Below are 16,024 nucleotides of genomic sequence, written 5' to 3'. Positions count from 1 at the left end.
CTACCCCTAGGGGTCATGATTTGAATAATTTAGAATCTACACTACCTGAGGATACTTCCACATAAGTTTCAGCTTTTCTAGCCCAGTTCTTGAGAAGAAGATTTTCAAAGATTTTTCCTTTATATTTCTATGTAAAAGTTTGATTCCCCATTGTGGCCCCGCCCTACACCTGGAGGTCATGATTTGAACAATTTAGAATCTATACTACCCCAGGATGCTTCCACATAAATTTCAGCTTTTCCAGCCCGGTTCTTGAGAAGAAGATTTTCAAAGATTATTCCTATATAATTCTATGTAAAAGGTTGATTCCCCATTGTGGCCCCGCCCTACCCCTGGGGGTCATGATTTGAACAATTTAGGATCTATACTACCCCAGGATGCTTCCACATAAGTTTCCGCTTTTCTGGCCCAGTGGTTCTTGAGAATAAGATTTTCAAAGATTTTTGCTATATATATTTCTATGTAAAAGTTTGATTCCCCATTGTGGCCCCGCCCTACCCCTGGGGGTCATGATTTGAACAATTTAGAATCTATACTACCCCAGGATGCTTCCACGTAAGTTTCGCTTTTCTGGCCCAGTGGTTCTTCAGAAGAAAATTTTCGAAAATTTTTCCTATATATTTCTATGTAAAAGTTTGATTCCCCATTGTGGCCCCGCCCTTACCCCGGGGGTCATGATTTGAACAATGTAGAATCTAGACTAACCCAGGATGCTTCCACATAAGTTCAGCTTTTCTGGCCCGGTGGTTCTTGAGAAGAAGATTTTTTAATGACCCCACCCTATTTTTGTCTTTTCTTGATTATCTCCCCTTGTGAGGAGACTTTGCCCTTTATCCTTCATCCAAGAATGCTTTGTACCCAGTTTGGTCAAAATTGGTCCAGTGGTTCTTGAGAAGAAGTCGAAAATGTGAAAAGTTTACAGACAGACAGACAGACAGACGGACGACAGACAAAATGTGATCAGAAAAGCCCACTTGAGCCTTCGGCTCAGGTGAGCTAAAATATGCTATTTTCAATCTGTAAAAGTGTAGGTTATGTCTCAACTTCAAAATAAGAAGGGATTATCTTCATGACCCAGTCAACATTCCATGAAACTGAAATTAACAGATCAATTTAAATCAAAGTCTTTACAACATCCAGAAAATGGATTTTTTTACTAACATGTCATTATACTCTTGATTTTTTTAATTTGAACAATGGGGCCACATGAATGTCTTTTGCTACAAAAGAGTGAACTGTTATTCTGAAACCAATTGGATGTCAACCTACTAAGACATCAACAGTAAGTATGCACCTCATTACTTCATAAATGGTTTATGAAAATAAGTCCATAGTGATATTTTACAGAATTTATTGATTTTAATATATCAGTAGGAATTAGACTACTATTCAGCATCTACCTCACTTATAATACAAATACTAAATAATACATTTATCACAATGGCTTTGAAAGACTACATGATACATGAGCAAAATAAATAAAAAAAATATTCATAAAATCAAAAGTTTTGGATGGAATTAAACGATTAAAGGAAAAGCCATAAAATCAAACACTAGGTCTATATATATATAGGATACGACTTCTCTTCAGCTGGTTCATCTCACAAGTCGAGATAAAGCTCAGCTTAACTTTACAAAGTAAGATAAATTAAGCTCAAAAGTTGAGATGTACATGTAGTTGGAATGTCAGCTGTTGGTAGTACAGTTTAAGGACGGATGCATATTACATGTAATACATAAATTGTTAGAAATAATGGATCATGATCAGTGAAGTATTTCACAAGCTTAAGATTTTTTTTAAAAACTCAAATATAAATATAATTCAAGAAGACATCTTGTGGGGAACAAGATGGGATTTTGAGAAATATAAAAATAAGGTGAAATGTTGTTACCCCCATGAACATTGTAAATGAAAATAATCTGTTTTCTTTTTCTTTTCTTTGTTTTTAAGCAGTAAAATAGCTGAAGAAGTTACATAGCAGGATAAATAATACTGGATCATTCTGGTGGTCTGGTTTATCTTAACAAAATACAACAAATGCCTTACTTATAAAGGCATCACAAATTCAAATGTCTACATATCAAAATAAATGTTACACAGAACTTAAAAATGTTTGATTTCATTTGCATCCAATTGGAAAATATAGGTGGGCTGTTAAAATTCAAATTAAATATTAAATTCATAATTAGCACTTACATTTTACTACTGGTATTTATTATAAATACCAAATTGTGTTTGTATTGATGCACAGCAAAAAACCAAATCCCTGATAAGCACATTTCACAAAATCTTTTTTTTTTCTGTGGCAGTTTTTAAGAGGAATATCTGATAGAATGTTTTTGGACATTTATGCATGCACTTGTATATACAAACATGTCTACAAAATATAAAGATATCTGCCTTATTCAAATTATTTGGCACAATCAAAAATTATATCATTAATTTAACCTTAATAAATTAAGGTATATCCTACACAAAAATATTCAAATAAACAATTTCTTCTGGGCATAACAATGAGTCTCAGAGCTAGCTTCTTCACTGGTTTGTGCATTAAAAATTTAATTCCCATTTCCTATTAAAATATTTAGAATACATTATGTTTTAGATAAATATACATGTACAAGATTCAATGCAACCATTTTCAAATAAAATGCATGAGAGAGTTTACCCAATAATCTCATATACCCCGGTACTTTACAACAAAAATTAATTGATTTATTTCTTGATACCGTACTAGCTTTGACAACTTTAAAATTTTGTTAAACATGTACAGACAAGATTTATATTTTTCATTATATAAAGCTGTATCCAAAAATATCATATTAATCAGAAAACACTGAATTTATACTTGTACAGATATGAAACACAAATTTATCTTTTACTAGTTTGATAATTCCTAATGCATGAAAAGTTTTGATTACCAAGTTGTAATATATCTTGGCATGAACTCTTCAAAATTGATCAAGACATTGTATTCATGTTACAGAAATAAAAATCATAATTCATAACATTTCAACCTAAAAACCAAAGAATCAATTATTTTAAAAGTACCGTTTAACCTAAAAGTCAGTTAATTTCAAAATAACTATTTATTCTAAAGTAAATTAACCAATGGATCTTAATTATAAACTTAAAGAATTTTAAAAAATGCATTAATCACACTCTAAATACATGTAGTATGCATAACATATAATCATATTGGTTAATGCTTCAAATGCCATCACTAACATTAAATTTTGGATCAACAAAAATAAACCTTATCGTCTCCCAAAAACACATTGAACTAACATAATTATGAAACAATTCATTCATTGCTATAAAAATAATTTTGTTTGTCACTGACATGATAAATAATTCCAACAGTGTTCCTGAAATTTCCTTGATAAAATGTTCACAAGGCTTGATTTAGTTCCAGAATTCTCCCTGACTCCACATTAAATAATCCAAACACAACAAGGGCTCGTCAGAATCCGGCACCTCTCCTGTCCAATGAAGGAAGCTGGTAACTCCCAAAGATGTTTTTATTGGCTTTGTTTGCAGGCTGTAATTAACAATAAAAATTGCTTAAATATGTCTTCAGGAAGAAAGACTAAATAAAAAAAAAAAAATCACATACATGTATATATTAAGATAAACATACACAGGATACTAAGAATACATGTACTAGAATTGACAAGATAATACTAACTGCTTTGAAAGAATTAGTGTTTAAAAGTGGAGTTGCAGCCCTTATCAAAAACACTGAACCTGAAGCTAAACCAAAATTATATACATTTGGAATATTACTATGCAGTATTCTTTTTGCCGAGTTTACCCGGCAAAGCACCTCAAATGTATTTACATTGCCAGACCACTAAAGCTTACCTTTGGGGGTTTGTAGGTGCTACTAAGGCTAGGGAGCAAGGACACTGTGGAAGCAGATGGGTTGTGAGCATTATAATGACCTCCGAATGAACTCGTATGAAAGGACGGATTCATTGATACTTTGGGTAAACTAAGACCTGTGTGATTATACTGGTGCTGACTTTCCGCTAGCACTCTACGATGCCGACGCTGGAAGCAAAAACAGACATATTAAAGCCAATTTATCGAACCCTTGTATGTAAATTTGTATAGAAAAAAAGGTTAATATTTATAATTTGTTACAGCAAATGAGAATTTTTTTATGACAAAATAGTAATTTGTTAAAACAAATTAATAAAAGATACTGCTGCAGCCCTAATACACTTACATAATAAACCATGGCAAAGGAGAATCAATTTTTTTTAAAGGGGCTATTCCTTACCACTCTATCCACTTTTTTCCTGTCTTTGAAGATGTGTGGATGGGATTGCAGTGAAGGAGCCTTGGGTAGGCTGGGTATTGATATTTCTGTCTCGGCCTTTTTCTTGTCTGTCCGTGAGGTATCCACCTCTAGTGTTGTAATGGTCGCCGTTTCATCCTTCTGAACAGGTCGTACATGTTCCTTTTTCTCCTCTTCCTTTTCCTTGGCCTTTGCTGCCAGTGCTGCTCTCTTGTCAGCATCCCTACAGAGCAAGCATTTTTATTTTTTTTAATTTATATTAATGCAGATGCAAAGAAAGAACAATAGGCCCCAACCAGGATTAGCTAGAAATATAACATGAAATTTGCGTTAAGTAAACTGTCTTGTAAAGTTTCTTTAAATCAGAGGACAATCTGATGGATGGACAGACAGACTGAAATAATATCCCCAACTTTCGATGACAATATATTAATGAAGTTGAAAATCTCAGACCAATTTGTATCACCATAAAGGTTTGATAAAAAAATATCTTGATTACTGTAAATCACTTTTTATTTGCGAGAACTTTATTTTTGCGTAATTACGCGAGACGGTATGCTCGCAAAAATTTCTTTCTCGCGTATAATAGAATTCCTTAAGATTATATAAAGCAATGACCACAATTCGTGAAAAATTTGTCTCGCTAATAAAGAGTCAATGACAAGCTCGCAAAAATAAAGTGTCGCGAAAATTAAGTGATCTACAGTATTAATTTCTTTATAATTGAGCTATATTAAACACAAAATTGTGAAAAGGTCAAATGAAAGGTAAAAAAATGTTGATGTGGTTGAATATCTCTCAACAATATGAATTAACACATGAAGTTTGATAAAAACATTGCGAAAAGTTCTCTTTGAAACTGAGCAACATTTAAAGAGTGATCAGGGAAGAACAGAAGAGTCAAAGATCCTCATAAAAAACATTATTTGTCCCTGCCACATTCATGGTGGTCGGGGCATAGAAATCGAAACGAAATTGAGTTTTATTTGGTCATATACTGTATATTACTTAGAATTAAATTATTTACCCTCTAAATAAAACTGGACACTGTATTGCATAACTTAGTACAATACAAGTTGAAATCCAACCACCATATGTAACACAAAATTTTTTTTAAAACAATGCTGGGTACCTATTTATATTTGGAATATAATACATGTATATACAATTTTTCCTGTAGGTCATGTAAAGTATTGTAGGTATATAAAAGTGCATGTGTTTCATCAGCACCTCTGTTCAGTTATGACAATCAATTCAAGATGAGCATTTGAAATTACACATGTATATATATCATCCTGCTTGTACAAGTCTTTCTTAAACCAATAACATGGTTTATCATTGTGAGAAATGCATTGAGTAATTCAATTTATAATATACAATGTATTCCACTTTCATGAATTGAATTCCTAGGAACACCTTACAATGATAATGACAGTACAAATATGTCTTAAAAGACTTCATTTGTGTTAAATGATCCCTTTCAGTTCTATCATGTGAAGCAGGGAGTAAACATATATTGCCACACCATAGATTCATGCAGATTTAAAGCACTAATTCAAACAACCAAACGTAAATTAGTGTTTTTGATAAAGCTTCAAAAATAGGGCAAAACATCAAATATTTATCATCTGCTATATTTTTTAGGGGATTAGTAAGCTTATATATGTACAAAAACCCAATACTCTGATGCGGGAATTAGGGCATCATAAACCAGAAGTCTCTGTCGAGACTGAAGCTCTACTGGTTTGTACTTATAATAAAGAAAGAGAAAAGTAGCAGTTGGGATATAAAACTTTACAAAAGCAATAAATAGAATAATGACAAAAACAGATACACAGAATTATGTATCTTAGTGTAGTCTACTTGTGTGCCAAGTTATATTGAAATCAGACCAAAAGTGTAGGAGGAGTAGCATTTTAAATGTATTTCAAAGAAATTTCTTTTTTAAGTAACAACAGCAACACCGTTCATTGAAACAAAAACCAATATACAGAATTATGTATCTTAGTGTAGTCTACTTGTGTGCCAAGTTATATTGAAATCAGACCAAAACTGTAGGAGGAGTAGCATTTTGAATGTTTTTCACAGAAATTTCTATTTTTAGTAACAACGGCAACACTGTTCTTTGAAATCAAAAACCAATAAACAGAATTATGTATCTTGGTGTAGTCAACTTGTGTGCCAAGTTATATTGAAATCAGAGCAAAACTGTAGGAGGAGTAGCATTTTGAAAAATTGTTTATAAACGGACAGACAGCTAGACAGACGGACGGACGACGGACGCATTACTATCGCATAAGCTCTTCTGGTCTCTGACCAGTACAGCTAAAAATATGACCCTAGATCAAATAGTCATTTAAAATCATCGTTTTGTAGACCTGTTATTTCTTCCAGTTCAATTTTCCAAAAAGTCTTGATTTTTCCTTTCCTTACATATCAAAAACTCTTTAAGGCTGTTACCCTATCAAAGGAAACTGAATATTGGCGAGTCTATTCCTTCAGTGGTTCTGGATAATGTCTACCTGTAATACCTACACCTAGGGAGACTGCACACATTTACATATCAAACAATTTAGAAAAAGCAGTCAGGTAAAAGTTTACAAACACCCAGCAAGAATTTCTGCGGGACTAACACCAATCTAACTTAGATATGTTATCATTTCCATACCCCTTTGATCTATGATGAAAAATGCTGCCTACAAGGATTGATACTAACAAACTTCAATGTTTTTAAATTGCAATTTCTTTTATCAAAATGATAGTGGCATATATTTTTATTTTTTGCCAAATGGAACATATGAACAATTTTAAATGCATCAAATCTAGCTGACTTCAGAAAATCTATTGGTCTGGCCTGTTCAGTATTTGAATTTTTGTAAATAAATCTCTCTTCTCAATTTAAAAAAAAAAGATTTTTCTTTTAACAAGACTTATTAAGGTCTATGCCAATGCTTATTTCAAGCATTATAAAGTAATTTTTACCAGTAATAACACTTGCAAAAGATATGTCATTCCAATTCCAAAATATTAATATTCCCACCTTCATGAACACATATCTAAGTTTGAGTACAGACATAAAAATATTATGAAAACAAAAAAAATTCAGTGCAATCTTTCATACTACCTTTGCTTTGATTGTTTTGTTGTCCTGATTAAACATTAAGTGACAATTTTATTGACAACAGTTAGAAGTTACAAGTTTTGAACCACATGAATAAAGTACTTCAGTGAGACTATATATATGACGGTGAAGATCGACGCTTTTGTCCATAACATACCAAGAAACCAGTGCTCACAACAACCAGAATTAATTCCTTGGATAAAGGTGATTTATGGGTTTTTCTGAGTTTGCAATATACATGTAATGGCAGATATATCTTAAACTTCTTGCTATGTCGAACAGTGCAACATTTGAAATCTGCTTCAGCTGATGAAATTCCAGCTCAGTATTTCTATCAGTACTTTCACATTATGCCTGTTATTCTACATCATTTTTGGAGCACATTTGGGTAAAATTGTAAATGATTAGGACAACTTAGGATTTCAATTGCTAATCAATTGTTGTGATCAATTCTGTAGCTTGATTCAGTCACAAACTATACTAGAAACATTTTGCCTGACAACAACTGGTTCTATATGATACCTATGTTTAATTACCTGAGATCTTTGAAGTATGGATGTCTTATAGCTTGTTTTGCAGTTATCCTCTCGTCTGGGTCATACGTGCACATTTGGTAAATGAGGTCTATAGACTCCTGTGAACAGTGGGGGAGGAGCCGCTCTATACCCGTACCCTTCTTAGAAGGAAAATTGAAATTCATTCCCCTTGACCTACAAGGAAATGTATACAAGTTGGCAAAAGAAACAAAGTTCAACAGTTTTATGCCTGCTTTTAAGAGGAATTTACATACATCTACTTTTTTGAAATTCTAAAATAAAGGTAATTTATTCAGTACTATACTTGCAAATAATTACAATGTCTCATAAAAATAAATTCTGAAATAAAAATGATTTCTATAAAACCCAGAAATACATGTACATAACTTTTTATAACTCACACCTTCAATGAATATAAGATACCATTGCATTTACCAATACATATTCCATCAATATCAATCAATGTGTTTACAAATGAAACACATTTTACATTTTTTACAATTAAAAAAATCAGCCAATAATTTGAGATTAAGCAGTACTCACTTTTTAAGTTTTCCTAGAACACTGGCCTCTGGCGTACCCATTATATCATGAATTTTAGCAATCTGATCCACTTCATTGGAACCAGGAAAAAGAGGGTGAAGACTACAACAAAATATAATTCTATTGTTATATACAGCAAAACTTGTTTAAAACGAACACGGATATTGCGATTTCACAGATATAGTGAAGTGATCTTGGATCCCAAGCAATGTAAATTTAACGAATTCCTTATATGGATATAACGAATTCAAGATATGGCGAAGTAATTTCATAGGTCCCAGTGACTTTGTTATAACTGTGTTTTACTGTAGATACTTTTATCCATTTATACACAGTTAAATACAGTTAATCTGGTTATCTTGAAGTCAATGAGACAAAGAACAAGAGGCACATGGGCCACAAGACTCATCTGACTCACTAATGGCCTTGCTGTTCATTATCTCATTGATAGAGCTTTGATCACCAATCCTACCCTCTCAGGACATGATTCACACAAACTTGCATCTACACTACCTGGGGATGCTTTCATATCAATATGACTTATCATGGTTTTGCTGATTTTAAGTAAGGTTTTAAAAATTAAAATTCCTATGAAAAAACTTTTATCCCTATTGTGAAAAAAATGGTGTAAAAAATGTTATCCCCATTTGTGACCTCACCCTCATAAATATGACTAATCATGGCTTAATTTGCTATTCTTCAGAGAATATTTCTATATATTTAAATACTCATATGTAAAATTTTGATCCCCATTATGGTCCCACCCTACCCCTGGCTCTGCACTGGCCTTAAAAGATTGAAAAAAAAACTTCAATCTTAACTAACCTGAGAATGTTTCCAAATAAATCACTAATTATGTTTTTTTCTTGTTCTTGAGAAGATTTTAAAATGTTGCCTATATGTCCTTATTTAAAACACTGACCCTCCATTGTAGCCCCACACATACATGTACCCTGGAGGTCATGTTTTTCAAACTTTAATCAACACTACTATAAGTATGTAATGAATGTTTCACAAAAGTTTCAACTTTTTTGGTCAAGTGGTTCTTGAGAAGATTTTTGAAAGACGCCATTACATTTTCACTAATTCTTAATTTTCTCCCTTAAATAGCATGTAGACCTTCATTTTAAAAAAAATTCCTTTTCAGCCAAAGATGATTTGCGGCAAGTTTTTGGTTGAAATTGGTCCAGTTGGTTTAAGCAGGAAGTGAAAAATGTGAAAGTTTACAGACAGACATACAGGTGACAGACGTGTTCAGTAATCTCACTTGACCTTTCAGTTCAGGTGTTGTCATACTAACCTAAGGATTTCAAAAAAGACACAGCCCACACTCCAGATATCCATCTTGTATGTGTAGTAACCATCTGTAAGGAGACACTCTGGGGCTCGATACCTACACAATGATAACATTTCAAATATAGGCAAGATTATTCTCAACAAATAAGCTATTCCATAAATATAATAAACACTAAAATTACAATAAAGTGCTTTAATGCTGCTCCTGGTGTTTAACTTTGCTTAGATAGGTATTTTCTACTTTTATTGCACTAATATCATTTAAATAGAAATTAAGGATTCAGGAATTATTTATAGTTTTACACACGTGATGTTTGTGATCATGAATATCACAGAACAAATAACAAAAAATCTAACATCTCTTAGTAAGGCTATAGACTCTTTCATGGTAACTGCAGCTGACTACTCTCTTGTAGGGCAAATTGATATATTTTGGTGAAATATGATGTTAAAGCAGTGAATTGTTTTAAAAACGTCATTCAATTGTCAACAAACTCCTCCAAGTGTTATTAATTTGCCCTGCAGAGGAATTGTACCGCAGTTACCATGAGAGGGCTAATTTTTATTTTGTATTATCCAATAATGGTCTAATCCTGCCAATGGGAACTGAATATCCATCATTATGCCACAGTTTTGACAATGGTTATTATATGAAACAGTACTTTGTGACAGTTAATTTGTATGTTTTTTAAAACCCTCAAAATGCAGCAAAATAACTTTTTTAGAAAGCCATTGTTTTTTTTTTGGATTAAGCAGTAATTTCTTTGAAGAACTACAGCACAATGAAACCAAGAAAAAATTTACAAAAGTATGTATAGACTAACCATCTAGTTGATATGTACTCTGTATAAGGCTGTTTTGAGTAGACACTTCGACAAGACCCAAAATCTGCTAGTTTCAAGACATCCTCCTGAAACACAAAATATCCTGTTAATACTTCATGTTGCATGATGACATAAGTTAAACATATGACAGTTAACATTTTTAAATTATATATTTATCTAAATGAAATTGACGTAAATGGGGAAAAAAGTTACCCGTATTAATATGTTTTCTGGTTTGACATCTCTGTGAAATATTCCATTTCTATAAATAAGAAAAAAAGTCTGTGCATTGGTTTTATGGGTAAATTAAATTAATTCTCTGTATATGTAGCTAGATACAAAAATAATTTCTTTAAGGAAATAATATTCTAAATTCTGCAGCATTTTCTTTCAAAAATCACAATCTCTGTAGAAACTGTAGCTCTACTCTTTCAACCAAACATAAAGATGAACAAGATATTATACAAATTTCAAGTACATATATATACATTATACATTTTGATAATGAACACATTTCCATGAATTTTCATGAATTACACATTTTAAATTTATATTATTAACTATACATGTACAATATTAAGTGACATTATATCATTAGTATCAAAAGTTATATTTAATATTTATAAATCATCTATCATTGTCATAAATTGTCATTAACATACAAATATCACTTCATGCAATGAATACTTCTCATTAGGAAATAATATAAATCAATCAACAAAGCAAACAGACCATGCAATTTTTTTTTTCTCAGAAAGGGATACAGTCAAAACCTCACATCTTAAACAATATAGCAAAACCAAACATTTCGGTGAGTTTTGAATTTCATAAAATCAAAACTGTTTCGATATATGGTTTCAATGTTCAAGATACCAATGTTAATCAATTAAAAAAAATTCAAAAAGGCTAACAGCAACCAATTGTTAAAATGTTCAATTGTTACAAGTTCTTTGGCTAATCAGTGCTAGTAACTTATATAAATTTAAGGGTTAAAAGCATTAACATGACAAAGGAAGAGCTTTAGAATGATTTTGCTGCAGTTGGTACCTTTACCTACCTATGGCAATGGTCAACTGATTTACAAAGTTGGAACATGTATTTTTTAACAGTTTTCTCAGGAAGATAGTGACGTTTGTCTGAAAGAAAGGTCAGGCACAGGGTGAAACAAAAGAAAACACACACTTAATGTAGTCTACCCATTGATTGTATTGTCACTAAAAAATACAGCAGAAAAGAGCAATAATAAGATCTTGTCTCTGGTAGCCTTTTATTCAATTCCACATCATTTATTGATTCACCACTAAATAGCTTTTTATTGTAAATTGATATAAATGGACTGAGATCATATTGCTCTTTTATTATGTTGTGTTGCAAGAAAAAGAAAAGAAACCTGAATATTAAATCTCAACATATCTTGATGATATACATGTATTTCTGTATCAAATGTATAATCTGATCTAATCTAACCCAACTCCCTTTCAAGAATTTAATTTTGCACAAACCATTCAAGTAAAAAAAAAATACTAAATGCTTAATTAACTTTGCTTAAGAGTATATCACCAAGGCATATTGTGACCAGATAATGAAATAAAGGGTGAAAAAGAGTGCAACAATTGATTGAAATTGACAGACAGCACATGATGGGGTCGCAGTGTTAAATAGCCAGAACAAAGGAGAAACTCACTGATTGCTTATCTAACATTGTATCTCTATACCTGAATGATAACTGCATGACTTGATCTTTTCTATGATATATTATTCACTTTTATGACACTTTGCACCCAATTTAAAGGCACTTTCAAGACTGAAATGATTTCCTTTCTGAGTATAAGGATTTAAATTACATTTAACAAAGTGTTTATGACAAAATTTTCTTATCTATTGCCCTTCACAAGATTTACTTTGAAGAATTATACATGAATTTACAAGGCTTAGCTAAAATTGATTTTTGTTCATTATACTTTATCTGTATATTGTGAACTTTTTTTTTTTTTAGTACAATCTTATACAACTGTACCATTGATTCAGTAGCATATATATTTTTAATAATGTATCTGATAATTTTAAATTAGCTTTCCTCAAGTATTATTTACTTGACTTTTTGTAACAGCTGCTTTAATTAAGTTAATACAATTTAAAATTTTGCTGTAATTAACACTTGATAAAGTTGGACCAGTGAATTTGGTGCACAAAAGAGGAGGTGGACGAATGAATACTATTTGTACACAAAGTTTACAAAAAAAGCTGGTTGGTGACTACAGTGCAGGAGAGGATAAACTGGTGCTTTGAGCCATAACTACTGTCAGGTGCTATGTCTATGTCTTACCTATGCATATGTTCAACAGATTTAAGAAGTTGATACATATAATGTTTGACTTTTCTCTCAGGTAAATAATGTCTTTTTCCTGAAAACATTGATAAATCAAATGATGTCAAACATGAATACATTAATTTTGAATACATGTACTGCTAAAAAAATCCTAAAACTAATGAAGTTTATCACTATGAGGCCATTCCAAGTTTCAAGTTTTTTTTATTACCGGTAAGTTTATTGTCCACACATGGATTGGTTTTGGGATTATGAAATTAACGCAAGCACTTCAAACTTTTTAAACACAAGTTACTCTTTTGGGATCAGCATCTCTTTTTTAAAAGGTGTACCCTTTTTTGATTTTACCGGTAATAAAAGAGTAGTTAAACTAAGTTACAATGCAAGGAGAATTTTCAAATGGTGATGAGAAATTCTAAAATTAAGCTTAAAATAATATTCCCCCCCCCCTTTCAGTTTGTTTGTTTCATCCAGATAGAAAGAAAGGTTTTTGAATTTAGGGTGGAAGCTAAACAAAAAAAAATTGGAATGGTCTCATGAAGAATATGTTTGTTTTTACTGTACATTATAGTTGAATGTATTGGAAGTCTGCATTAATAAAATGTCTGTACCTTAACCTTTTTTTTCCACCATAAGTTACAAGGTACTTTAATATGACAAACATGACACTGATATCAGAAAGAAGGGGACCAGTGTTCCCCTTTAAATTGTTCACAAAATTCATTCTTTTGGTATTTATCAAATTCAGCCACTTGTGCACATTCAAATACTCTTGACTTGAAAAACCTGTGTAAATACAGTCCAAATGTATATTCCATTCCAATTTAATGCACCAGCCTGGGGATGCCATCCCTGGAATTTGTCACATGAATCCTGAATTTCAGGAGTCAGCTGACTTTAAAGGAGAGAGTATACTCAGTATATAAAGCCAATGCATACACAGATCCTAATTTACAGAACATTTCAGCAGAGGAAGACTGTAGACTTTTGTAACAGATTAAGGTCTAATGGATTTAGTTCAGGATATTTATATACTTGTAAGTTTATAATAATTCAGGAAAACTTGAAATATAGCTGCCAGTTGCAATAAAAAACTTTGAGGCTTCAAAAATGATGGTCTAAGTACCAGTACTAATGGAAATTCAATTCAGTCCTTTTGCTAATAAATGGGCTCACCAGGATGGATGAACTATATTCATTCAATAAATCTCAGTGTCTGTCAGCATTGAGGAAGTAATTATAACCTTCCAAGGTGAGAATTGCTCCAATAGTTTAAGTGCTTGTTTCTCTATCTTCTAGACCAAGGCCTGGAAAGATGACTTTTCTTTATCAATCCATTGTAAAGACCTCCTCAAGGCACTGAGAGATACAAGAACCCGTACATCAAAACAGCAAGGACAGAGAATCCCACCTTTACACTTCTTTTTCTTTATTTTATTTTCTCTTTATTTTTCACAAAATCAATATTTGGCAAATTTATGTAATCAATACCTGAGATATATATGCATATTTCTGTTATCTCTTTTCTTGAGCAATACCTTGATTTTTTTTATATAATCATGGAAAGATAAGACAAAGTCAAAATCAGACAGAGCAATCTCCGGGATATCAAATCTTACAATGTCTTTAAATCAACACTTAGTAACTGACAGACCAACCAAGGTTTAAGCCAAACGATCCAACATTTAAACTTTACAACACTAAAATAAACAGTGTTAAGAATTTTACAGATTTAGCTATGAATACCTGAAAGTAGAAGGGAAAAAAAACTTTTGAGGAATCTTCACAGAAGTTCCCTTGTCATGTTTTATTTATATGGGTCTTTATGAATATCATTATTTCAATTATCTGCAAAATTATTTTCCATGAATTCCAGTAATTGTTTGTCCATGGTTCTTGTTTTGAACATAGTATTCATAATATGTTTATTTTATTCCTCAATCCCTTTTGACATGTACAAAGAAAGGTGGAGCATCCCCTCCAAAAAGAGGTCATTTCTTATATGCTTGTTTCTTACAACATGTGCACCACTCACACTACCATGTACTCATATGTTTAGCTCAGTTCCTTTTGACATGTAAAAAGAAATGAACATAAAGAACAATGGCACCAGAGAGCAGCCTCAGCATCCCCTTTAAATTCAAAATGTATCTCAATTAACATGCTCAAGGCCACACTGCTCATCTGAGTCACTAAGGCACTGTTGTTAAAAAAGTTGGTTTTTAGAAACTTTATCCTTCTATTGTATGTTCCCTAAAAAATTATTCCTTATTTTGGCGCCATCCTAGACCCAGTGGTTCATTACTTAACCGATCTTAAATCCACATAACTAGCTTTTGAGAACTTTGAATGATTCCACCTTATTTTTTGCTTTTCTTGATTACTGTGAAATAACTAATTTATTGGGGGTGTGTGTAATTACGTTCCCCAAACGAAGTTGGGGAACATATTGTTTTTACTCTGTTTCTTATTAAGGTCTTCCGTCTTCAGCGGAAGACCTTCTTGTTATTCGTTGGTTTCTTTTCCACTGTTTTTCTTATTATTTTTTTTCTTACCGATTTTGTGCACGCGATTTCTCAAAAACGGCTGGTTATATTTTTATGAAACTTTCAGGTCTGATAGAACATAAAAAAAACTTGATGCATTTTTTAAAATTTTGATGACGTCGCTTCCGGTTCAAAGATTTTCGCAATTTTGCGATTTTTAAGGGTCAGTTTGTCCGTCGCTCTTCTTAAAAACCGCTCATCACAGGAAGATGAAACCTTTTCTGGAAGATAGAGCAACATCTGTAGATTTGCATTGTGTTGTTAACTTTCACCGGAAGTACCGCACGTTAACGCTCGGTGTGGTCTGAAAAAAGTCATATTGAGCGTTTCAAAATTTCTAACACTTTTTCTATTATATCGTTTTACTTGTAAATATTTTGTTAAAACATATAGAACAAAAGTTGTGAAGAATTGTAAGATCTTTCAAATGATATCTCGAAAAAAGGGCTGACCCCTAAAATAAGGGATCTAGAGGGGCCAAAAGTTTTTACTTGATATCTCAAAAAGTATTGAGAATTTGTAATA

General features: G+C 32.1%; 1 protein-coding gene across 3 annotated transcripts in view; it reads right to left on the bottom strand.

Moving 5' to 3' along the window:
• Positions 1 to 3,061: 3,061 nt before the first annotated feature.
• LOC134230587 (MAPK/MAK/MRK overlapping kinase-like) overlaps positions 3,062 to 16,024 on the bottom strand; it is a 37,745-nt gene continuing 24,782 nt past the window's right edge. The window contains exons 5-14 of one of the 3 annotated variants that reach the window (XM_062712423.1): positions 12,951 to 13,029; positions 10,838 to 10,886; positions 10,625 to 10,710; positions 9,805 to 9,897; positions 8,505 to 8,606; positions 7,962 to 8,135; positions 7,429 to 7,452; positions 4,287 to 4,527; positions 3,866 to 4,054; positions 3,062 to 3,542 (exon numbers count right to left, since the gene is read on the bottom strand). In XM_062712423.1, the coding sequence (XP_062568407.1) occupies positions 3,465 to 3,542; positions 3,866 to 4,054; positions 4,287 to 4,527; positions 7,429 to 7,452; positions 7,962 to 8,135; positions 8,505 to 8,606; positions 9,805 to 9,897; positions 10,625 to 10,710; positions 10,838 to 10,886; positions 12,951 to 13,029 (1,115 nt within the window). In that variant the 3' untranslated portion in view covers positions 3,062 to 3,464. Of the gene's footprint in view, positions 3,543 to 3,865; positions 4,055 to 4,286; positions 4,528 to 7,428; positions 7,453 to 7,961; positions 8,136 to 8,504; positions 8,607 to 9,804; positions 9,898 to 10,624; positions 10,711 to 10,837; positions 10,887 to 11,681; positions 11,761 to 12,950; positions 13,030 to 16,024 lie in introns of all 3 variants that reach the window. The other 2 variants (XM_062712424.1, XM_062712425.1) reach the window with 2 other exon arrangements.

This window comes from Saccostrea cucullata, unplaced genomic scaffold (assembly GCF_032062105.1).
Source record: "Saccostrea cucullata isolate Sc308-1 unplaced genomic scaffold, CSIRO_AGI_Scuc_v1 ctg320, whole genome shotgun sequence".
Taxonomy (NCBI): Eukaryota; Metazoa; Mollusca; class Bivalvia; order Ostreida; family Ostreidae; genus Saccostrea; species Saccostrea cuccullata.
This window is presented reverse-complemented; position numbering and strand designations above follow the sequence as displayed.